Here is a 23,002-nt window from a genome sequence, read left to right on the forward strand (position 1 = left end):
CTTGGTCACTTGGCAAAATCAGGCCCTAGACAAAGGTAGCCAAGGGTTCAGACTGGCAGCATCCTAAGTAGGAGGGTCCCTTTTTGGGTCTAGCCAGGCTCAGCTCTGACCCACTCCTTTCTACCTGTCTCCTCAGGGTGGGGGATCTGGGGAGGAACCACTCTGCGCTGACTTTCCCGAGCTCGACCTCTCCCAGCTGGATGCCAACGACTTTGACTCAGCCACCTGCTTTGAGGAGCTGCAGTGGTGCCCAGAGAACTCTGAAGCCGACCCCAGCGACTACAGCCCTGACGACTTGGAGCTCTTCCAGGTACGCCCTCCGAGCCTCACCACCGTCTGCCTCTCCATGCCTCTCTCTGCCCCTGAAAGCCTGGCTCTGCCCTGAGTCACCTTCTTCTCCACTTGCACATGCAAAGAAGTCTCTTCACCCTCTGCAGCTACTGGGACCCTGTCTGTTGTCCTGGGTCTGCACTTGGTCTTGGGCAGCTCTCGCCCTCTCAGAGGCAGTGTTATCGCCTCTGGAAAGTGGGGACTGGGAAGAGCTACTTTCTCCATGCCCCGAGTCAGAACTGAGTCTCTCTGTGAGCCAGAGCGAGTTCCTCCCTTCCTTGAATGATTGCACTGAACTCTCATTCCTACTCTGTGAGCAAGTGAGATTATCTCCCCATTTTACAGATGAGGAAACTGAGGCTTGGAGAAGATTAGCTACATGCCTAGGGTGATTTAGCTTGTCAGTAGCTGAACTAGATTGAAACCCAGTTTGCCTGCCTCCTAAGCCAGAGCTTTATAACCATGCTGACGCCATAATGGCTGACACCATAATGGGACTGACTCCCATTCTCTGTGGCAGGACTGTCCCTGTGTGTGTATATTCACTCACTTAATTTTATTAACAACTCTCAGACAGGGGTGTATTTATCTCCATATTTCCATTGGTACCTAGAGGTTCTTTATTTATTTTTTCTTTATTTTTATTAAAAAAATTTTTTTTAATTGGAGGATAATTGCTTTACCGTGTTGTATTGATTTCTGCTGTACAACAATGCAAATCAGTCATAATTATATATATACTCTCCTTCTTGAGCCTCCCTCCCCCCTTCCCAGAGAGGGTCTTTAAGAAGAAGCATGCCAGGACCTGCAGTTCATATCTATGCCTCTTCCCCTGTGAGCCCCACAGTCTTGGAGGCATGCTTCCTTTAAGAAGGCCTCTAATGTGGGATAATGTGATGTCTGGGATTTGCTTCAGAATAAAGCAATCCCTGCCTGCATTTGCATGTGTGAGTGTGCAGCATGGAGAGTAATAGGTGAAATAAGATTGACCAAGTTGAAACTGGGTGATGAGTACATTTGGAGTTATTATTCTTCCCTTGAAATATGCTCCTCTAAAAACACTGAAGGAAGAATGCGTATCTCCCTGTGCCTGTCTGACAATATAATAATAATAATAGCGATAACAATAACAACAATAATAACATACCATGTGCCAAGTCAGTGTGCCAAGAGCATCATCTCAAATAATTCTCCTGACAAATTGTATCATTCCTTCTAGAAATGCTTATGGAGCTCCCTATGTGTGTCAGACACTGCATTCAACAGTGGACTCTACGGTCTAGAGGGAAGACTGACCCTAGATCAGGTAATACATAGACAAACAGTGGTCACTAGGGACATGGCACAGTAAGAATAAACCTGGAATGAGGAGCGTCTGAAGAAACTGAGTGGTCAGGAAGGTGCTTTCTAAGAGGAGATGCTTCCACTGCAGGAGGACAAAGGAGCCTCATGATGATCCCAGAGCCAGGAAGCAGGAAGGCTTGCTGTGTTGGGGAACCGAAGAGCTGGAGGGCAGTAGCTAAAGGGAAAGTGTCAGGAAATGGGGCGTGGGGATGGGCCAGGCAGGGGCCAGATTATGCATGCTCTTCTGGGTCATATTAGTGAAAGTGATAGCCGCTCAGCTGTGTCTGACTCTTTGCAACCCCGTGGTCTGTAACCTACCTCTGTCCATCGAATTCTCCAGGCAAGAATACTAGAGTGGGTTGCCATACCCTTCTCCATGGGAACTTCCTGACCCAGGAATAGAATCTGGGACTCTTGCATTGTAAGCAAATTCTTTACCATCTGAGCCACCAGGGAAGGAGTTAGATTTTCCCCAAGATTATTCTAACCTATCAGTAAAAAAATTATAAGTAACCCATTTTACAGATGAGAAAAGTGATGCTTAGAGAGGTTAAGTAACTTGCCTAAGGCTACACAGTTAGGAAGGGTCAGTGTGTTTACTCTAATTCAGGAACCCAACCCCCTTGCTGTTGTATGAGGATCAGCAGGACTGGGCTCTGGTTCTGGCTCCTTCCGGGGCCTCTATTCTTTCTCACAACAGTGGGGTAAACTGCGCTCTGCTATTCCCTCCATCAGAGTGGGGCCAACTTCCAGGAAACACTTTCAGGTTATAGAGAACTGATGAGCAAGAGGGATTTGGATGCTGCCTAAAGACCATCCTTGATAGCTCAGTTGGTAAAGAATCCACCTGCAATGCAGAAGACCCTGGTTCAATTCCTGGGTCGGGAAGATCCTCTTCTTGGGATAAGGGATAGGCTACCCACTCCAGTGTTCTTGGGCTTACCTTGTGGCTCAGCTGGTAAAGAATAGACCTGCAACGTGAGAGACCTGGGTTGGATCCCTCAGTTGGGAAGATCCCCTGGAGAAGGGAAAGGCTACCCATGCAATTATTCTGGCCTGGAGAATTCATGGACTGTTATGGTCCATGGGGTCACAAACAGTTGGACACAACTCAGTGACTTTCGCTTAGCAACTTAAAGACCATCCCCACCCAAACTGTACAGGCCCCACCTACTCAGAGACTGGCCAGACCCACTAGTAAGCTCCTGCCAGGAGCCTACTATGTGCATGAAATGGCCTCAGACACAAGTCAGCCTGGTGTGGCCTTTGGGTTCTTTGCACAGCAAGGAAGGCAGAAGAATCTTCAGAGATGGTCAGGACTGTGGTGGAACTCTGCATACCCTGCCTCTCTCCCCTTCATGCCCTGCATTCCATAACCTGCGCCACCCATCACACCCCAGTGCCTCTCTGCCAGGGTGCTTACATGATCAATGCCTGATTCCTCCCTGATCTCCTCCCCACCCTGGAGCTTGGGGGCTGATACAGCACTGTAAATTGTCATGCTCTCAGGCTGTGCACAGAGACCAGCACTTTCTTTGGGCTTAAAAAACATTTCTATGAAACACATCCTTCAACACCCAGCTCTCACGTTAGCTCTTCCTAAGGCAGGTGGTCAGTCACTTCCTCTCTGGGCTCCCATCCTGTGCATGCATGTGACCTTCAGAATTCAAGCTTCTTGAGGGCAAGCAGTATTTTTTTCTTCTGTGAGGCCCTTGCACATTGAATTGAAAAGAGCTGGTCATAGGTGCTGAATGAAGAAACTGATTGCAATGTTTTCTTTCTTGCCAAGGACCAGACATGACCCATTCCAGAGTCCTTGAGCTGGAATTCAGAGCCCAGAGGTTCTAACACGCCCCCACCACTGACTGGGACAGAGTCCTCATTTGACCAGTGGCAGTCGTGTAGGCATGCTGCCTTGAGTCAGAGCCGTGTTCTCACAAGTCAGGTGGCACCATTGCTATGGAAACAGACCGGGAGAGTGGAGAACAGCTATCCTTACAAGAGCTGACAACTGCCCTGGAGGCAGGGACAGTGCCTTCTGTTTGTGTGCCCAGAGTGCTGGGGCCAGGGCCACAGTAGGCTAAACTTAGTGAATATTTCTGGCGGAGGCAGGCGTTTGGTTTTGTCACCATGTGCTGTGTGGCCTTGGGCTAGTAGCTCCTCCTTGTTGGGCCTCAGTTTCCCTGGGTGAGAAATGAGGAAAGAGCACAGATTAGATCAGCGGTCCTTAATCTGTTATAGAGAGAGAGCCACTGGGTCCTTTTAGACCCCCAGAAAAAAGGAAGGGAAACTGACTTCCTGGGTTTCCTGCACCCCAGTGAATGGGGGCAATCCCTGAGTGTTCTTCTGGCCCTGGGAGCCTGAACTCTGTTCTGTTGTCTTTCCCTCGGGGCCCTCCAGGTGCTCAGCATGAGGGTGCTCCCTCTGGTTTCTTGCAGGTTCCTTCTTCTCCAGCCTCAGAGCGCTCAGGAAGATTGGGGGTGGGGCCAAGCCTATTAATATCCCTTCCTCAGCTGATTAACTCTCCATTAATTTGCACTCCGTTTCTAAGCAGAGCTGGGAGAGCTGAGCTAATGGGCCTGGGAAGAGGAGAGGGGTGGCCCGGCTCCCTGTGATGTATTATCCTGGGGTGCTGGTGGGACCATGCTGAGGGCAGGGTTGGACTCTCTTCCCAGCCGGGGTCAGGACCCCCAACCCCGCCTGGCTGTTCCAAGCTGGACCTGCTAAGGGAGGGCTGAGGACAGAATGGGAAGCCCTTCTGTTAGTCATTTTGTTTTCGCCTAACCTGCTGGGGCTCCTTGGCGGTCTCTACCATCTGGTATTCATTTCAGCACCATGCCGAGTACCTAGTAAGTCCTTGACCATCCTCCCTACCCCCCTCCCAACTTGCTGTGTGATCTTGACAAGTCTCTCCCGGACCTTCATCCCCCCCACCCCAAAAAAGAGTGGCAAATAGGCTTCCCTGTGAGTTCCAACCCAGATGGTCCACAGTGTTGTCTGGGGGGTTGTGTTAAGAAAGGGCATGGAAGGAACACTGGGTGGGGGCATGAGGGATGGGACCCAGGAGCACGCAAGCTGCATGGTTGACTTTCCTGGTCACTGTGTGACCCCCACGGGCCCTTCCAGCTCTGATACTTGTGATAATTCAGAATATCTCCGGGCCTTTTTCCTCTGGCTGTGAAAGCCGGACCCCTCCTTCCTTCCAGTGCCGATGACACTGAATGACTTGTGAATCACTTCCCTCTGGAACGGGTTCTTTGAGACTCTAATCTCCCCAGTGGTCAGAGTTCATTTTTGGTTCACTCATTCTTCCATTCATCAAATCTGCCTGGAGCCTCCCACGCCCCAGGCACTGAGCTAGGCTGAGGAACAATTCACTGAGCCCTTGTGTGGCTGCCTCCAGACCAGCCTCCCTAGTAACCCTTGGAGGGAAACTGACTGGGGACCAGGTCTTCCCCCAAAGCTTCAAGGCTTAGAAACGGGAAATGACTTACCCAAGGTCACCCTGTCAGTGATAGAGTGTCCCCCAGTCAACCCCAAGAGTGGTCCTTGAGCCCCATGTCCAAGATCTTAACTCCCCATCAGGCTGGACAGATTGCTCTGGAAACACAGGTTTGGGGGCCAGCCTGTGGATGGGGATTAGGACTGCCGCTTGAGCTCTGTTGCATTCCTGAACCGGAATTCCTGGACCTGCCCTTGAACCTCCATCCTGGGGGCCTGGGTCAGGCTAACCTGAAACCTTCCTTTGACCTTTCTTTTATTCTTAGCCGTCTTGCAAAGTCACAACCACATTTGTTCTCTTCTCCGCATGTCCCCCTTTGAATTACTCAGCTGCTTCTCTGGCTGCAAGGCCTGAAACAGATTTAGTGCAGCCAAAAGGCCGTCACGGGATGTGTATTTCAGATGAACTTCCTGAAGAAAGGATAAACAACTTGACCTGGGATGGGAAAGAGCGCTGGTTAAGACATCATGTGACAGACAGGCCTCTTGCCAGAAAAAGCCCAGTAGCTGGGCTTTGGGACGCTCAGTGCCTCACCTGGAGGCAGGGTGATCTCCGTGCAGGGCTGGTGAGCTGGGAGTGTGCGTGCTGACCCTAGTGTCAGAGATCTGAGACATCAGGGAAGGAAGCCTGTTAGTTCATCTGTGTGTGCTGTGCTCTGTGTCAGGCCCGTCTCTGCCCTGGATTTGCTGTGTGGATGAATTAAATGTACCCAGGGCATGTTGGTCAACCTCCATGGGCTCAGTTTCCTCAAATGCAAAATGGCAATTAGAATAGTACCCCAGCCCCCTTTTTTATGCTATCTAGGTTTTTCATAGCTTTTCTTCCAAGGAGCAAGCATCTTTTAATTTCATGGCTGTAGTCACCATCTAATATGATAGTGGACTTTTTGCTGACAAAGGTCCATAGTCAAAGCTGTGGTTTTTCCAGTAGTCATGTATGGATGTGTGAATTGGATCATAAACAAGGCTGAGCACCAAAGACTTGATGCTTTTGCACTGTGGTGTTGAAGAAGATTCTTGAGAGTCTGTTGGACTGCAAGGAGATCAAACCAGTCCATCCTAAAGGAAATCAATCCTGAATATTCACTGGAAGAACGGATGCTGAAGCTGAAGCTCCAGTACTTTGGCCACGTGATGCGAAGAGTCGACTCCTTAGAAAAGACCGTGACGCTGGGAAAGATTGAGGGCAGGAGGAGAAGGGAACGACAGAGGATGAGATGGTTGGATGGCATCACCGACTCAATGGACATAAGTTTGAGCAAGCTCCGGGAGATGGTGAAGAACAGGGAAGCCTGGTGTGCTGCAGTCCATGGGGTCACAAAGAGTTGGAAATGACTGAGCGACTGAACAACGACCCCACCCCCACAAGGGTTATTGTGGCGTTTACCTGAGGCACTGTTTACAAAGCCTTTCTAGTTCTTTCATCAGCCAAACTCTTTGTCCCTGGTCTTGGCACTAGGCTTTCACTCTGCCTGGAATCGTCTTTCCTCAGCTCTTTGCCTGGTTGGTACCTTCTCATCTTTCAAGCCTGAGTTTCAGTATTAGCTGCTCAGAGCAGCCTTGTTTGACTGCTGTAAATAGCCTATAAATCTTTACCGCATTCTTATTCTGCATCCCAGCTTCCTTTTATTTTTTTCCCCAGGCTTTCTCACTCTCTGAAATGATCTAGTTTTGTTTCCTTGTTTAACTCTTTTCTCCACTGGAGGGGTAAACTCCATGAGCTACCAGTCTGTATCACCCGTCTCCAGTCATCGCCAGGCACAGAGCAGTAGTACACGTGTGTTAGGAGACGGGTGGGGGGCGGGGGGGGAGGAATTGCCCCCGCCACAGCCATCATTATCGCCATCACCCCCACCACTGTCGTCGCCTTCGCTGTCACCATCACCATCCTTGTAGCAAGAGTCATCGCAGCAGCGACCGTGGTGATGGTGGTGGTGGTAGTGAGGAGTGCTTGTTCTGTGCCAGGCACGGTTTTCCAAGCATCTTACATATATTTACTCAGTCCTTGACAATAGCCTTATGAAGTAGGTCCTGTTGTTATAGTTGGTAAATGTGAGATCTGGGATCCACCCCAGCTCCAGATCCCAAGCTCCTAGCCACCACACTAACCGCCCTGCCCGTCCATGAGTGAATGAGGCTGCAGGCCCTGGGAGCCCACTGGGGCATGGCAGCTGTCCTGTTGCTCTGCTCATCACTGTCACGGACGAACCTTGAAGCTTCCAGTCTTTCCACCAGCTGTCTGGGCCCCAGGGTCAGAGAGGCTGACCTGGGGCTGCCAGTGGCATAGACCAGCCTCAGTACTCTGTCCAGGAGTTTGGACACAGGAGGCTGCGGTATGAAGTGACTGTCCTTGGAGGAAGGGATGGGTGTCCCCTGATTAGCATGTGACCCCAAGCCAAGGCCCTTTCTGTTACCACCTGCTGCCTGCTCGAAAATCTCTGATTCTTAGAGTCTGTAGCACATTTCTTGGGCATCTGCTTTCCGAGGAAACTGGGAAGATCTGAGCAGGTTTGGCGGAAGGCTGATGGCGGAGGTGGTGCAGCTGCAGGTACAGAGAAGACTTCTACCCAAAGTCGCTGAGCCCAAGGCATTGGCTAACCGTGTCCCCTCTCTGCCTCTCTGCTCACTGCAGATAATCGACAATGAGAATGAGGCCCTCCTGGCAGCGCTCACCAAAACCCTGGATGACATGCCTGAGGATGTGAGTCTGGCTGCCTTGCCAGCCCTGGATGATGGAGACACACCCTCCTGTGCTTCTGCATCGCCCGTCCCCTCCTCTGCGCCCCCCAGCCCCTCTCCGGAGGGGCCCCCTGCCTCGGCCCCTGAGGTGGACGAGCTCTCGCTGGTGAGAATCTGTTTCCAACCGAAGTGATGGTGGTGGCCTGAGATGGGGTGTGTGGTTGTAGGGGTGGTGGGTGCAGGGAAACCAGCTCTAGGTCCAGCAGGGATCTCTGCGCATCACCGGCAAGGGTTCAGGGCAGACAGCCTGGACTGGTGGTAGGCAGCCTCCCTGGGCTTAACCTGCGACTCTGTAGGCCCTTTGGGATTTCATGGATTTACCCTAAGTGTGTGTTAAACCTTGAAATTAAATGCAAATATTTTCCACACACCCTTGGTGGTTCAGACGGTAAAGAATCTGCCTGCAATATGGGAGGCCTGGGTTCGATCCCTAGGTCGAGAAGATCCCCTGGAGAAGGGAAGGGAATGGCAACCCACTCCAGTATTCTTGCCTGGAGAATCCCCATAGACAGAGGAGTCTGGCAGGCTACAGCCCATGGGGTTGCAAAGAGTTGGACATGACTGAACGACTGTCTTTCACTTTCACTTTTTCACACATATACACACAGTGAAAAATGCAAGCAGGAAGTATGGAGAGTTAAAAGCATAACCTCCTTACCCATCTCATAATGGCTTTTTCTTTCCCCAGATGTAACCATGGTTACTGATCTGTTGTGTGACTTTCCTCTTCTACTTTTTTTTTTAATGACAAAAAGGAGCCTCCATTACACACAGCCTAAACCTTGCTTTTCTCAGTGAATTGTGTGGCATGGAAACTTTCAGATGAACAGAGGTAGCTCTGTTTTATCCTTTTTTTCAGCTGCATAGTGTTCCCTCATAAGAAGGTACCATAACTTCTTTAACTAATCCTCTGGTTGGTGGATATATGCATTGTTTCAACTCCTTTATTGTTCCATTGCTTTAGACTGTGTCCTTCACCAGGAGGAAGAGGATCCATTCCTAGAAAAGAAATTCCTGGGTCTTAATGTATGTGGTTTTTCAGTTTAGACAAGTACTTCCAGCCTGACCTCCAAAGAGGTTGGACCGGTTCATACTCTGACCAGCAAAAGTTAAATGCTACATGAATCAACGTGGAATGTGGAAATGTACACGTGGTATTGCAGGTTTCTGGGGAGAAGGTCTCAGCCTTTTCAGATTCCAAAGGGATTCCAGAAGTTGCCAAAAGCAGTTGCTCTTTTCGCAGGCTAAAGGTGCCAGAACCCCAGATGTACTGGCTTATGAAGTCCAGCTCATCTGTCTGGGGCTCCTTACCTCATCACTGGCACTCCTAGGGCTGGCAAGACTTAGCTGGAAAGTCAGGGCCTGTTGGAGGTGGCAGGGATCTTCGGTCATGGAGAGTTAGAGCTGGACAGGCCCTTGGTGATCATAAAGTGCACCTCTGGGGAAACTGAGGCCCAGTGAGGCGAGGGCCTCTCCCAGGATCACAGGATCACACAAGTTGGTGTGCCAGCAAGGGCTAGAGCCCAGGTCTTCTGATTCCTACTCCAGGACTGCTTTCCCTCTCTCCTGCTGACTTCATGTTCCCCAAAGCAGTGTGGGACATTTAATAAGCACCTATGCATGCCAGACTCAAGAGCGTGTTCAGCCCCACGTTTTGGCTTCTGCTGATGAGGGTCAGCGTCCTTAATCAGACCTCTTGGGTTTGAATCTCAACCCCACCAGTGAATGCTCTTGTGCTTGTCTCTGACTCAGCTTCCTGGTCTATAAGGTGGGGTTAATAGTAGTGCTTATCTCAAAGGCGGTTGGGAGGAGTACAGCAGATAATATGTACACGTAAAGCACTTAGAACACTGCTTGGTACAAAGAAACTCAATAAATGCTATCTAAGTGATAGTCACAACCATCGGCCATGGTGTTAGTGGTAGTTATAGTAGTGAAAGGTGAAAAGTGAAAGTGAAAGACACTTGGTCATGCCCGACTCTTTTCTACCCCGTGGACTATACAGTCCATGGAATTTTCCAGGCCAGAACACTGGAGTGGGTAACCATTCCCTTTTCCAGGAGATCTTCCCAACCCAGAGATCAAACCCAGGTCTCCTGCACTTCAGGCGGGTTCTTTACCAGGGAAGCCAGTATTAGTGGTAGTAATACTTTGTGTGTGTGAGCATGTGTCTGCTCAGTCGCTCAGTCACATCTGACTCTTTGTGACCCCATGGACTATATTGCCCACCAGGCACCTCTGTCCACGGAATTTCCAGGCAGGAATACTGGAGTGGGTTGCCATTTCCTTCTCCAGGGGATCATCCCGACCCAGGGATCAAACCTACATCTCTTGCGTCTTCTGCATGCCAGGTGGATTCTTTCCTACTGCACCACCTGGGAAGCCCAGTAGTAATAGTTGTAGTAGTAAGGAGGAATTCTGTATGGGGCTCTGCAGAGGGACCACACCTGGGTAGAGAGTAGAGAGCGACCCCTGCTGGTCACCAGTTGGTTGTTCCCTCTCATGCCTTGCTGTACTCCTCTTTCAGGCACTATGCTAGGCACACAGGAAACAGACTTGCCATCTAGACTCCCCGCATTCCAACATGGTTCCAGAAAGGCCCTGAAAATCTATGCTAATCCCTAACCTGGAGTCCTGGGCCCCAGAGTGTCCGCCTGCAGAACCCATGGCCCTCTGCATACGTGTGTGTTTTCTGAGGCTAGCAGCTTCTCTCGTATTCTTACAGGGACCCCTGAACCAAAAAAGACCCAATTATGTAGTCTGCCTGCTCCTGTTTTACACACACACATGCACACACACATCCATGCACACTCACAACTTTGGAGAAAGCAAGGCCAGGAAAAGAAAAGGACTCACCCAAGGTCTCACATTGAGTTGGGTTGAACTGGGTTAGAACCAGTTCCCTTGCTCTGGTATGACCATCTTTTACCGTGCGTGTCAGAGAATCACGGACATGCACATGCTGGTTTGGGGTCTCGGTAGGGTCGTGTGGCTCCTCCAGCTCCTAGGGCAGTGGGAGTGGCCTTTTCTGTGGTTCCCGGGCCCTTGGCAATCCCCCTGGGGGGTCACGTCTCCTGAGGAAACACTCAGTGCTACAATAAAAACCGCTCGTGCTTCCTGACTTGTTCTCAACTTTGGCTGTGGTAGGATCACTGGCGAAACCCCCAGGTGTGCTCAGCTCCCTGCTTTGTTGGCTGGAATACACTGAGCACATTTCCTCTGGGTGTAGAAGTGTGAAAAGCTTATCAACTTTTATAGAAAAATTAGAAAAGCCAGACAAGCATCAGCTTAGGATGCTTCCACTTGTGTGAAAACAGCTGGCTTGGTTGGAGGTGATGTGTGCATATATACATTCCTGTATTGTGTGTGTGTATATAGTTCTGAGTCCCACCTCAGGAAAGGGTCTCAAGAAGGTGGTTAATAGCAGTTGCCTCTGGGACCTTGGACAAGAGGGAGACTAGCTCCCCACTGTCTTCCCGTTAGTATTTGTGGTATGTGTATTTTTCACCATTTCCAGGTATTACTTGTTTAAGGTAAGGACTCCATTTTCTAAACAATATGATTAAACAAAAAGAACAAAGGAAAATCAGCTAAAATTCTACACCAAAGAAACATTGTGGGACCTCACTATCCAGACTCTGTGTGTGTGTGTGTGTGTGTGTGTGTGTGTGTGTGTGTGTGTACTACAAGTGTACGTAGAGTGTCCCAATCACGTATGTGCATCACATTTCAATGGTAGCATGGATAGACATCACTTGAGATCTGTTTGGGTTTCTGAAGATCGTAGATATTTCTCTTGGGTTATTCACTCTGCAAAGGACTTTACATTTTACTGGGATACTTGTGTCTGTTTGGCATTGCTACACAACCTGCTTTCTGTACTTAATGTATTCTAGGCCAATAAGTGCCCTCCCTGTGTTCTTCCATGCTCCCATGATGATGGGGTCAGAGTGTGGTCAGTCCTGGGGGGGTTGGCTCCGGGCCGGACTTCTCCCTAAGATGTGCTTCCCTGTGTCTCTGGCTGTAGCTCAGCCCTGGCTTCTCCCATCTCCTCCTCCCACAGCTGCAGAAACTCCTTCTTGCCACGTCCTACCCAACCTCGACCTCCGATGGCCAGAAGGAAGGGACCGCATGGCGCCAGGCAGGCCTCAGGTCCAGAAATCAGCGGCCTTGTGTCAAGGTATGTCTACACATGCCCCCAAACCCACCCAGGACTCCTCCAGGAGGGTCTCTGGGCTGGGGATGTACCCTTCCACTCTTGTTAGAGGCCATCAAGTTCAATACATTCACAGTCCGCTCTTTGTTCCTCACACAGCCCTTGTTGCTGATGTGCTGGACACTACTTGAAACCTAGGCTGGTCTGGGGTTCTAGAAAGAGCCCTGGACTTTTTCATGTCCAGTTGACCTTGAAGTACATGGGTCTGAACCGCACAGGGCCACTTTTCCGTGGATTTTTGTCAGTAGTAAACATTACAGTACTGCAGGATCTGAGTTCATTGAATCCATAGACGCAGAGGAGCCGTGGGTACTGACGAGTGACTATCAGTCACATGTGAATTTTCCACTGTGTGGAAATTTTCAACTGTAGGGACTTCCCTGGTGGTCCAGTGGCTAAGAGTCCATGCTCCCAGTGCAGGGCGGCCAGATTCAATCTGGTCAAGGAACTAGATCCCATATGCCTCAACTAAAAGCCAGCGCAGCCAAATAAATAAATATTAAAGAAAAAGCCAACTCAACCTCAGTGTTCCAGGCAGTCTTAGATGTTGAGTTATAGCGGGGACAAGGAGGCTGTGGCCTGCCCTCAGGAAGCTTATTCTAATGAGGTGACAGAAGCCAACATAATATCTTTGCTGGTACCATGGAGACCACAAGGAGGAGTTTGAATTTCTCCTGGGAGTGGGGCGCATCAGAGAGCTGAAAGCGCCATCATGAACACCCAGGAGGGAAGCAAATCCTTTTCCCTTTCTTGGGCTCCATCTTCTGAGACCTCCAAGGAGGGGTTTCCAAGGTGACTTCCCAGTGCTCTTGTTACTCAGAGCCTGCACCCGGCCCTTCCTCTTGTTCCCAGACACTGTTGCCACGGGCTGCTGCGGACAGCCCACCCCTCCAGGCAGACTCAGGATAGTATCTTTCTCAGGTGGTGGCTCAGTGTAGGAGCCTGTCCCCTCCTGGTCTCCCTGAAGGTAGGGGAGGAGGGAGGACCCTCTCCCTGTGCTCCCTCCCTACTTGTCCTGGCTGGCCTCCCAAAAGAGAGGGCCATCCCTCATGTTCCATTTTGTCAAAGAGGTGGCAGCTAAGCCCCTCTGTGAGCCAGCCTGCCCTCTGGGAGGTTCGGAAGCATTGCTGCGGGAGGGGGCATGAGAGACAGCAGGACAGCCAGCCTGGCCTCAGCAGAGAGACGGTTGCTCTGGGGGTGGAGCCCCTATGTAGACAAGTGAAGGCAGATAAGTCTGGAGAGGGCAGTTGGCTGGGGCCACGTTGCAGAGCACCCCTGGCCAGGGGCTTCCTCTTTGCTACACGGGCACTGGAAAGCTACTGAATTTTCTTTTTTTTTTTTCTTTTAAAGAGCCTTATGAAGGTGCCACTTACATACCATAAAAGGCACCTGTTTTAAAAGTATGATTCAGTGATTTTTAAGAAACTTACAGAGTTGTGCAGCCATGACCACAATCCAGTTTTAGAACATTTCCATCCTCCCAGGAAGATCCCCAGTGTCTCTATTTACAGTCAGTCCTTGTTCCCACGCTCTGCCCCAAGCAGCCACTAATGTACTTCTTGGCGCTCTCACCGAGGGCTCCACACAGGGGAGCAGGGTAGTCAGAACAGGGCTTTGGCGGTAAACCTGGAAAGGGCGGGATCCATAGCTGGGGTCCCTGTTAGGAGGCTGCCCGTTCCTTCATTCTCATCCCCTGAGCGCTGCCAAGTGCCGGGTTCTGTGCTGGAAGCTGGGGATGGAGCAATGAAACCCAGCGTGATCATCCTGGAGAGACAGGCTGGGCCTGGCCAGTGGTGCAGTTGTGGGCAGCAGGGAGAAGCCGTGCGGGTCTCCCTCCTCATTCTGGCCTCTTTCCCTCTCCAGATGGATGGCCCCCAAGACAGGAAGGCCCCCACGCTGTACTCTCAGAGCCGGAGCTGCACGGAGCTACACAAACACCTCACCTCGGCACCATCCTGCGCCCGGGCTAAAGCCCTCTCCCCAGATAGAGGCCTGCAGCCACCACCATCCTTGAGTCCCCGGCTCCCCACCAAGGAGGATGAGGAGGTGGGCGGGGACTGCCCAAGCCCCCAGCTGGCTCCAGCCTCTCCCGGGGACTCACCAGCGCTGGGCAGGACAGACCCCAGCGCCCAGGCTTCCCAGGAGGACCTGCAGGCCATGGTGCAACTCATCCGCTACATGCACACCTACTGCCTCCCACAGAGGAAGCTGCCCGCACAGGCCCCAGAGCCAGCTCCCCAGCCCAGCAGCAGCCCCGCCAAGCAGGTCAGACCCCGGCCTCGGTCCCAGCTCCCCGCCAAAGCCGCCTGGACCGAGTTCTCCATCCTAAGGGAACTTCTGGCTCAAGATGTCCTCTGCGATGTCAGCAAACCCTACCGCCTGGCCACACCTGTCTATGCCTCCCTCACTCCCCGGCCCCGGCCCAAGGACAGCCAGGCCTCCGCTGGCCACCCGGGCCCTGTGGAGGAGGTGAGGGTCTCACCTTCACCCAAGAGTTCAGGGCCCAGACCCAGCCTGCGCCCGCTGCGGCTGCAGGTGAAAGGGCACGTCAGCCGGTCGGCCAGGCTGCAGCCGGAGGAGAAAGAGGAGGAAGAAGAGGAGGAGGAGGAAGAAGAAAAAGAGGAAGAGGACGAGGAGGAATGGGGCCGGAAAAGGCCAGGGCGTGGCCTGCCGTGGACCAAGCTGGGGAGGAAGCCGGAGAGCTCCGTGTGCCCTGTGCGGCGTTCCAGGAGACTGAACCCCGAGCTCGGCCCCTGGCTGACGTTCACCGATGAGCCCATGGTCCCTGCAGAGCCCCAGGGGCCTCTGCCCTCGCGCTTGGCCCCCGAAGCCTATGACGTGGAGGGGGAGCCTGGCAGCCCCACGGATGAGGACAGTGGCCAAGACCAGCCGCTCCTGCGGGGACCCCAGATCCCAGCTCTAGAGAGCCCCTGTGAGAGCGGGTGTGGGGACACAGACGAGGACCCCAGTTGCCCTCGGCTCTCTTCCAGAGGTAGTCGGAGTTGGTGGTCCAAGAGAGGGGGCGGGGCTGAGGTGTGGCTGACCCCACTGCACTGGAACCAGGAGCCCCGGGTTGGGCAAACCCCTCTCCCTCTCTGGCTCTCAACTTTCCTTCCTGTATAATGGGCTTAGCTGGGCAGACCTTCAGGAGTTACCTGAGCATCTCTGAGTTTTTCATCATGCGTGGGCCAGACGTCCTTAATGAACAAGGAGCAAGATGCCCGCGTTCTTGGGGCTTGTGTATCAGTGGGGAAGATGGGTAGTCATAAAGTGAGCAAGAAAGGAAACTAATTACAAATTGTGATAAACCCTCTAAAGAAGACTTCCTGGGTAACAATGTGATGGACGGTGTGAGTCTCTAAATTCAGCTCCACAATGAGGGTGAATTTTAAATCGTAACAAGAGTGAGGATAATAATACAGCAGTCATCTATTTTACACTTGCTCTGCCAGGCTTGGTCTGTGATTTAATACAGATTATCCCCATTGATCCTCATAGGAAAACTGTGTGGTGGGTGCTGTTGTAATTCCTGTTTTAAGACATGGAACAAAGGCACAGAGGTGTCTAATGGTTAGTCAACTAGTTAGTCCTGCATCTCTTGGGGGCTGAGCCCACAGATACTGGCCTTGGAAGCTGGAATGCTTCACCACGCGCGCTATACTGATTGGCCATAAGGGGTCGCCCTAGTACCCATCAACGCTGCAAAAGCAGTAGCCCCGCCCGCTGTAAATGCCTGCTGTGTCTGGGGGAATGAAGGTTTTGAGCTGTTCCTGCTTGTCCCTAAAAATGGCAGAGGCTTTTGGGTCACATGCCTGAAAGAAGCTGTGCTTGGTACCGATGCAGTTCAGAGGGAAACACCCTCTCTAGCAATGCCATGTTGAAGAATCTTATATTTCTGTTTTCTCTTCTTTTCAGATTCTCCCAGGTGCCTCATGCTGGCCTTGTCGCAAAGGTAGATTTCTGGAAATTGCTGACTTATTATTCCATGAGACCTTTTCTGGTTGGGTGTAGGGTGGCTCATTGGCCCCTGAGCCTGATCCTGTCCCCACATACCCCTGCCCTCATTACCATGTGGTGTTCTCAGGAGCTGGGTTTCCTTGATAGGCAGTTTGGTTTTAGAAGCTGGTCTCTGCAGGCCAAGGAGATGGAGAATTTCATGGGGAGAAGCTGACAGTGCTGTGGCTTTGGGCAAGTGCCTCCTCTCTGGGCCTCAGCTGTTCCATTGTAAAATAAGGCTGACAATGATTGTCCTGTCTCCACCTCCCTCAGATATCTCCTGTGTCTCCTAAAAGCTGTATAGCTTTTAATTCCCCTGACAGCCAGGATGGGGATTCTCCTGCAAATTCTCCCCAGGCCTCATTTTTGTGGGCTACAGAAGCAGGATCTGTCACAGTGTGCCCTTGCTCTCCTGGCGTGCTCGGGGAGGTGGAACCTGCTACTGACTGGCGTCTTTCCTTCCCGTCCTCCAGCCCCGCTGGTGACCCTCCTTTCGGCAAGAAGAGCTTCGAGCAGACCTTGACGGTAGAGCTCTGTGGCACGGCAGGTAAGCTAGGGGCTCAACGGGGAGGCGCCCTTGGGGAAGAAGCACCTCAGGGAGTAAGGGGGTACCCCAACAAGCCCTCCTTGCCACCACTGCACAGGCTACGCTGGATCTGGAGATTCCCATTGAGGGAGTTATAAGGAGAGTCAGGACCCAGGCTCAGCTGTTTGGCTGCCAACAGTTGGCACATGACCTGATGTAAAAAAAAAAAAAAAGGGAGAGAGAGAGATGCATGAGACATGTGTCTTCCCCTGAAGCAGCCCGCAGTCCTATGTGGGAAACAGACTCGCACCATGACAAGTATTGTTTGATATGGGCTTGTTCCAAAGACCTTGCAAGAGCTCTGGGAGCATAGGGGAAGGGACAGCATGGGGAGGGGCAGGGTGTGGCCTGAGAAGATGCAAGTGTACCCAGAGCAGCAGGCATTTTAGCTGCGTTTGCAGGGTGGTAGAGGTGGAGGAGACAAAAACACAACAGAAGGGTGTTCTTGGCAGCAGAATTGGCATGAGCAAAAAGGCACAGAAAAGCGGAGGTACAGGTGCATCGGAGGAGACCGGCCATGGTAGTGCTAGGGGGCCAGGCAAGAGCAAACATCAAAGGCTGAGAGGAATGTCGGGCTGAAGGGGTTCACGTAGATCCTCAAGGCTCCAAGGAGCCCCAGAAAGGAAGAGATCGCTGGCATTTTGGCAAGTTCCTTCTGGTACCTGGGGGAGGGTGAAGGCTCAGGTCAGTTGCAGGACCACCTAAGGTCACTGTGGTGGTCAAATCCAGATGGGAGGTTTTGGCCTGTGGTATCTGCCACCTCTGTACCCTGGGAGACTTCAGAGGTATTTGGGATGACCATTTGGGAGGGCTTGTGGAATGATGCAATGTGGAGCAGGAAGAGAGATCTCAGATAACCTGGAGGCTTCTGCAAGGCTACAGAAGGGATGGCAAATGGATTTCATCACATGCCAGCTCCAAAAAACTGTTGACGGACTGTATGAGATGGAGTCCCAGGCCACGTCCCGGCTCAGTCAGCAGCGCAGTGATCGATTAGCGATGCCTGCCATCCACTGGGTCTGGAGAGTGGTGAGACGCATGCTATTTCTCTGCCCTCCCAAAGGAGGGTTTCAGTGCTCCTTGGAGAAATGATCTGTCTCACATTTTTCCTCTTGCTTGGGTAGGACTCACTCCGCCTACCACGCCTCCATATAAGCCCACAGAGGAAGACCCCTTCAAGCCAGACATCAAGCACAGCCCTGGCAAAGACAGAGCTCCCACCCCAGAGGGTCCCCAGCTCGGGGCCACCGCCGAGGCTGCCCACAAGCTGCCAAAGAAGCGCCCAGAGCGGAGCGAGCTGCTGTCCCACCTGCGGCATGCCCCAGCCCAGCCAGCCTCCCAGGCTGGCCAGAAGCGACCCTTCTCCTGTTCCTTCGGCGACCATGACTACTGCCAGGTGCTGAAGCCAGATGGTGCCCTGCAGAGGAAGGTGCTGAGGTCCTGGGAGCCGTCTGGGGCCCACCTGAAGGACTGGCCCCAGCCAGGGCCCCCACGGGCTGAGGCCCAGGCCGCTGGCAGGGAAGAAGACGGAAGCTGTGATGTTGGTGCCCCCACCAAGGACAGCGTGCTGCTGAGAGACCACGAGATCCGTGCCAGCCTCACTAAGCACTTTGGGCTCCTAGAGACAGCCTTGGAGGATGAAGACCTGGCCTCCTGCAAGAGCCCCGAGTATGACACTGTCTTTGAAGACAGCAGCAGCAGCAGTGGTGAGAGCACCTTCCTCCTGGAGGAGGAGGACGACGAGGAGGACGACGATGAAGAAGAAGACTCGGGGGTCAGCCCCCCTCGCTCTGACCACTGCCCCTACCAGAGCCCACCCAGCAAGGCTAGTCGGCGGCTCTGTCCCCGCAGCCGCTCCAGCTCTGGCTCCTCATCCTGCCGCTCCCGGTCACCAGCCACACGGAGGACCTTCAGGTATGGATGGGTGGGTGGCCTCAGGATGGATGGTGGGCAGCTGAGCACCCCAGTTCTGAGGTGTCAGGGGAGAGAGGAGCCCTGAGACCAGGACCCCAGCTTCCTGTGTGGCCTGTGTCCTGGTCAGAGGCCCTGGAGGTGGACTCCTTGGGGAGTTATGGGCAAGTCCTGAAGCCAAGCGAAGCCTGCGGTGTGGTCCAGTGGTTCAGTGAGGAGTGGTCCAGATAGCCTGGCCTCGGGGGAGGAAGAAAACGCACTTTCTGGCCTTTTGTGACCTTACTCATCTGTTTCTGCTTTTATATTTGTAAAATAGGTAGGTTTTTGTGTAAACATATACACTTGACCTTTGAATAATGTAAGGATTAGGGACACCAATCCTCCACACAGTCAGAAATTGTGTATAACTTATAGTCTGCTCTCCTCATCCAAGGTAACTCCGTATCTGCAGATTCAGCAACTTCTGACAGTGTGGTATTTACTACTGAAAAAAAACCCGTGTTGGTGGACCCTCAGAGTTCAAACCTGTGTTGTTCAGGGGTCAACACATCTATACAGTGTAATACCTATGTGACATTTACTTGTAAAACAAAGATTAGCAGAATTCTAACTTGTGTTCTAAAAAAACACCAAAAACCCGGCTTTAAAGCAATGGTAAGGTTTATTCTCATTTCTCGGTGCTGTGGAGTTGTGCAATCTTCCAGCAGTCAGCCACCCAGTGGGAGAGCTCTTTTTCCTTCGCACCAGGATGACGTGTCATAAGCATTTGCTTATCCCGTCTTGGCTCACTGAACCGGACTGTAGAAGGAGCCGTTCCAGAATTCTGTGGGCAGCTGGGCAGAAAGAATGGAAGTCTGGCGTCTTTTGGTGGAGACAGGTTGCTTCTCTTCCCTGATGACAGCAGGATCCGGCTCTTTGGATGGGGAGGCTTTAGAAGCGTGGGTGCAGGTCCCAAACCCTCTGCTCGAGATGCACCTGAGTGACCACCAGATGGCGCTCCTGGGTTCAGAGCAGTGCAGCAAGCAGGATCCCCGGGAGGCCTCCTTGCCAAGCTGTTGGCTGGGCCCCGCCCTCTGAGCCTCAGGTTTTGTAGGTCGGGGGTGGGGTGGAGAATTTCTAACAAGTTCCGGGGTAATGATGACATTGCTAGAGCGCTAGACTCTGAGAAACAGAATTCAGGTAGTAGAAAGATAACCTTAGAAAAATTCCTGTTTATATTTTCTTATCTCTACTGGTGGCTCTTGGAGAAGGAAATGGCAACCCACTCCAGTACTCTTGCCTGGAGAATTCCATGGATGGAGGAGCCTGGTAGGCTACATACAGTCCATGGGGTTGCAAAGAGTCAGACACTACCGAGCGACTTCACTTTCTTTCTAGCTATAGTTCCTTTTGGAGAAGGAAATGGCAACCGACTCCAGTGTTCTTGCCTGGAGAGTCCCATGGGCGGAGGGGCCTGGTGGGCTATGGTCTATGGGGTTGCAAAGAGTCGGACATGACTGAGCAACTAACACACACACACACACTGGTGGCTCTTAATTGAAAATCTGATGAAAACAAAGCTTCCTTTCCCCATTAAAATGTACACAGACAACTAATTGGGCATTGGATTTTAGGGGACTTCTGGACACCACCCTCCCCCCCCCCCAACCCCAGACACTAATATGCTGAAGCCCTGGACTATCTGTTATTTAAAATAAACTCGTTTTGAGCAATTTCTGTAAAAGCCTGTCTATGTAATAAGCCAGAACAGTTAGTCAGAGCCATCTTCTGTCAGACCTCTCTGAGCCCCCCTTTCAGCTCTGTTCTCCTTTCCCCAGCGGGTCGCTTTGAGCTAGTCTGTCTGTGTTCACGTTAGCTGGTTTCTTCTGCAGTGTCTGTTCAGGAGCTACTAAGGTTCTTCTCCTGTTGAAGCACATCCCCCAAGGCCAGAGCTGGAGCTTCTTGGCTTCCTTCCCCTCCTGGCCTGCTCAGCCCTTTACCCATGGGCTTGGCACAAGAGTCAGGGGCCTCTCTCAATCACCATGGATTCTCCTTTTCCTCTTTCTCACTTTTGGGCTAAGTTCAGGCTGGCTTTCGCCGGAGAAAGTTAATTGTTAACTTGGTTCCTACTCAGCTGCCTAGCAGAGCTTGATGGCTAGTCAGTTGGATAAACTAGTCATCAGCCTTCTCCAGACCAGCATTTCTCTACTTTTGCTTCTGCTACCAAACATCAATCAACAGGAAGGCTTTGAGCTGGTTTAACAAGCCCTACAGCACCTTCAGGGCTTCCCTGGTGGCTCAGACAGTAAAGTGTCTGCCTGCAGTGTGGGAGACCCAGGTTCGATCCCTGGGTTGGGAAGATCCCCTGGAGAAGGAAATGGCAGCCCACTCCAGTACTCTCGCCTGGAAAATTCCGTGGACTGAGAGGCTCCTCAGAGCCTGGTAGGCTATAGTGCATGGGATCACAAAGAGTCGCACATGACTGAGCAACTTCACTTACTTCACTTTGCAGCACCTGCAAGTCCCTCTCAGCTCTTCATGGGGGAAGACTTAATGCTGCTGCAAGTAGATAACGGTACTCTCATTATATAGCGCTTTAAAGTTTCCAAGTCACATCCCTTTCTATTACCCTCTTTGAGCTTCACAGAGTTACTTGAGGGAATCTCAAGTGCTTTTCATCCCCATTTTATAGATGAGGAAACTGAGGCTCAAAAAGGTTCAATAGGAAAATATAGCCAGCAAGTACTGAGCCATTCCTGGGCTAAGCATGTACAGGTATGTTCTGATTTGATCCTCCCAAATGGCTGAGGAGGCAAATATAATTGATTCTCCTTAGTTTACAGATGAAGAACTGGCTTAAGTAGCCGGTCCCGGGTCACCAGCAGAGAGATAGTAGAATCAGCATCGGAATACTAGCTGACCCTGGAGCCCCTGCTCTCATTCTCTGCTGTGTTCCCAAGGATGCAGATGGTGTGTGGCAGAGTCAGCACTCGACCCCCCTTACATGCGGAGCTCCTTCCCCTCCAGCAGCCGGGCCACTGGGAAGAGAGAGCATTGTGCAGACAGGTGCCTGGGAGGGCGCAGGCCTGCGGCACCCAGGAGCTTCTCCAGCTGAGTAGCCCACTGGCTGCTTGGGGTGTGGGGGCTGTGATGGCCGAGGTTGCTGCCTGGCCAGACAGCACAAATGGAGCGGGAGCCGTGGGTCTAGAATCAGCAGACCTCCGACTAGCTCTGGCTTCCCCACTTCTTAGCTTTGGGGAAAATTTCATCTTGAACCTGAGCCTTAAGATTTTCATCTGAAAAATGGGGAAGGAGGAGACCTCAGAGGATATTTCTTCATCAGGTTAAATACCATAATGAAGCGAAAGGGCCTTTCCCACCCCCAACAGCATAGAAAGGTTCACAGGGCTTATGGTTAGCAATGTAGAAGGCGTGTGTCAGTCACATGTTCAGACCCAACATGCGGCCCTGGTGGTCACCGCTGAGGCGGAGAGCTGGGCTCCCTACCCTAGTCCTACCTTCACTAATGAATGGGTCCTAACAAAGCGGAAGAAACATCGCTCGCCTCCTGGAGCAAGTCCTCCTCCCGCCCCACTGTGGTCCCTGCTAAGAGTGAGTGAGTCTGCTTTGCTTGTTCACTGACAGATGTGAGAGCAGAGGGTCGTGTTCAGACGGAACGCCAAGCGTCCGGCATGCCAGGAAGCGGCGGGAAAAGGCCATTGTAAGTGACTTGGGGCCCCAGAGCCCAGAGTGAATGGGGACAAGCAGGGGCATCAGGAAGTGTGGGGGCTTCAGAGACCTGAAGTGCTCTGAGGTCATCTGGACTACAGGAGATAGTTGTATTTCTCTCATTTACAAAAGCACAAGAGTCACCAAAGGGCATCAAAGGTGGCGCGTGCAAAATGCAGCCAAGGGCCTGTCTGGGAGTGGGGTGGGGTGGTGTGCTGTTGGTGAGGATTTAGGGCTCAGTATCAGAGGCTCGACAGGGCCCAGGGGGTGAGCACTGATGAGGGAGCAGAGCCAGCCCTGCTTCCACTTCTGTGTGACCTTGAGCAACTTCCTTGAGCCTCAGTTTACTCATCTGTATATAGGGTCCCCTGGTGTGATCTGGGCTAAAGGACCAAGAGAGCCTGCCCGAATCTCTAGTCCTCCCCCAGAGTTAGTCCAGAGGCCCAGGCCGTGCCTGGTGGACCTGTTGCAGAGCACCACGCGGGGAAAAGTCATTAGGCAGCTGGAGTCAGTGCCCTCATATCATTAGCAAGGAGGGAAGGGAAAGCAAGAGAGAAGCACAGAAAGACTCTCACTGGATTTCCATACACCCCACCCCACCACCCCCACACCCTGCCCCCACGTGCCCCCCCTCCCCCGACAACGTGGTACTTCAGGGCAGGGCACGCTTG

General features: G+C 52.2%; 1 protein-coding gene across 2 annotated transcripts in view; it reads left to right on the forward strand.

Moving 5' to 3' along the window:
• The window catches only part of PPARGC1B (PPARG coactivator 1 beta), a 113,605-nt gene that overhangs the window by 84,615 nt on the left and 5,988 nt on the right, over positions 1-23,002 (forward strand). The window contains exons 2-9 of one of the 2 annotated variants that reach the window (XM_068980774.1): positions 137-310; positions 7,808-8,020; positions 11,978-12,094; positions 13,994-15,122; positions 16,046-16,082; positions 16,600-16,673; positions 17,837-18,626; positions 22,248-22,323. In XM_068980774.1, coding sequence (XP_068836875.1) covers positions 137-310; positions 7,808-8,020; positions 11,978-12,094; positions 13,994-15,122; positions 16,046-16,082; positions 16,600-16,673; positions 17,837-18,626; positions 22,248-22,323 — 2,610 coding nt within the window. The remainder of the gene's footprint in view (positions 1-136; positions 311-7,807; positions 8,021-11,977; positions 12,095-13,993; positions 15,123-16,045; positions 16,083-16,599; positions 16,674-17,836; positions 18,627-22,247; positions 22,324-23,002) is intronic. The other variant, XM_068980775.1, reaches the window with a different exon arrangement.

The sequence above is a fragment of the Capricornis sumatraensis genome, chromosome 9 (assembly GCF_032405125.1).
Source record: "Capricornis sumatraensis isolate serow.1 chromosome 9, serow.2, whole genome shotgun sequence".
Classification (NCBI taxonomy): domain Eukaryota; kingdom Metazoa; phylum Chordata; class Mammalia; order Artiodactyla; family Bovidae; genus Capricornis; species Capricornis sumatraensis.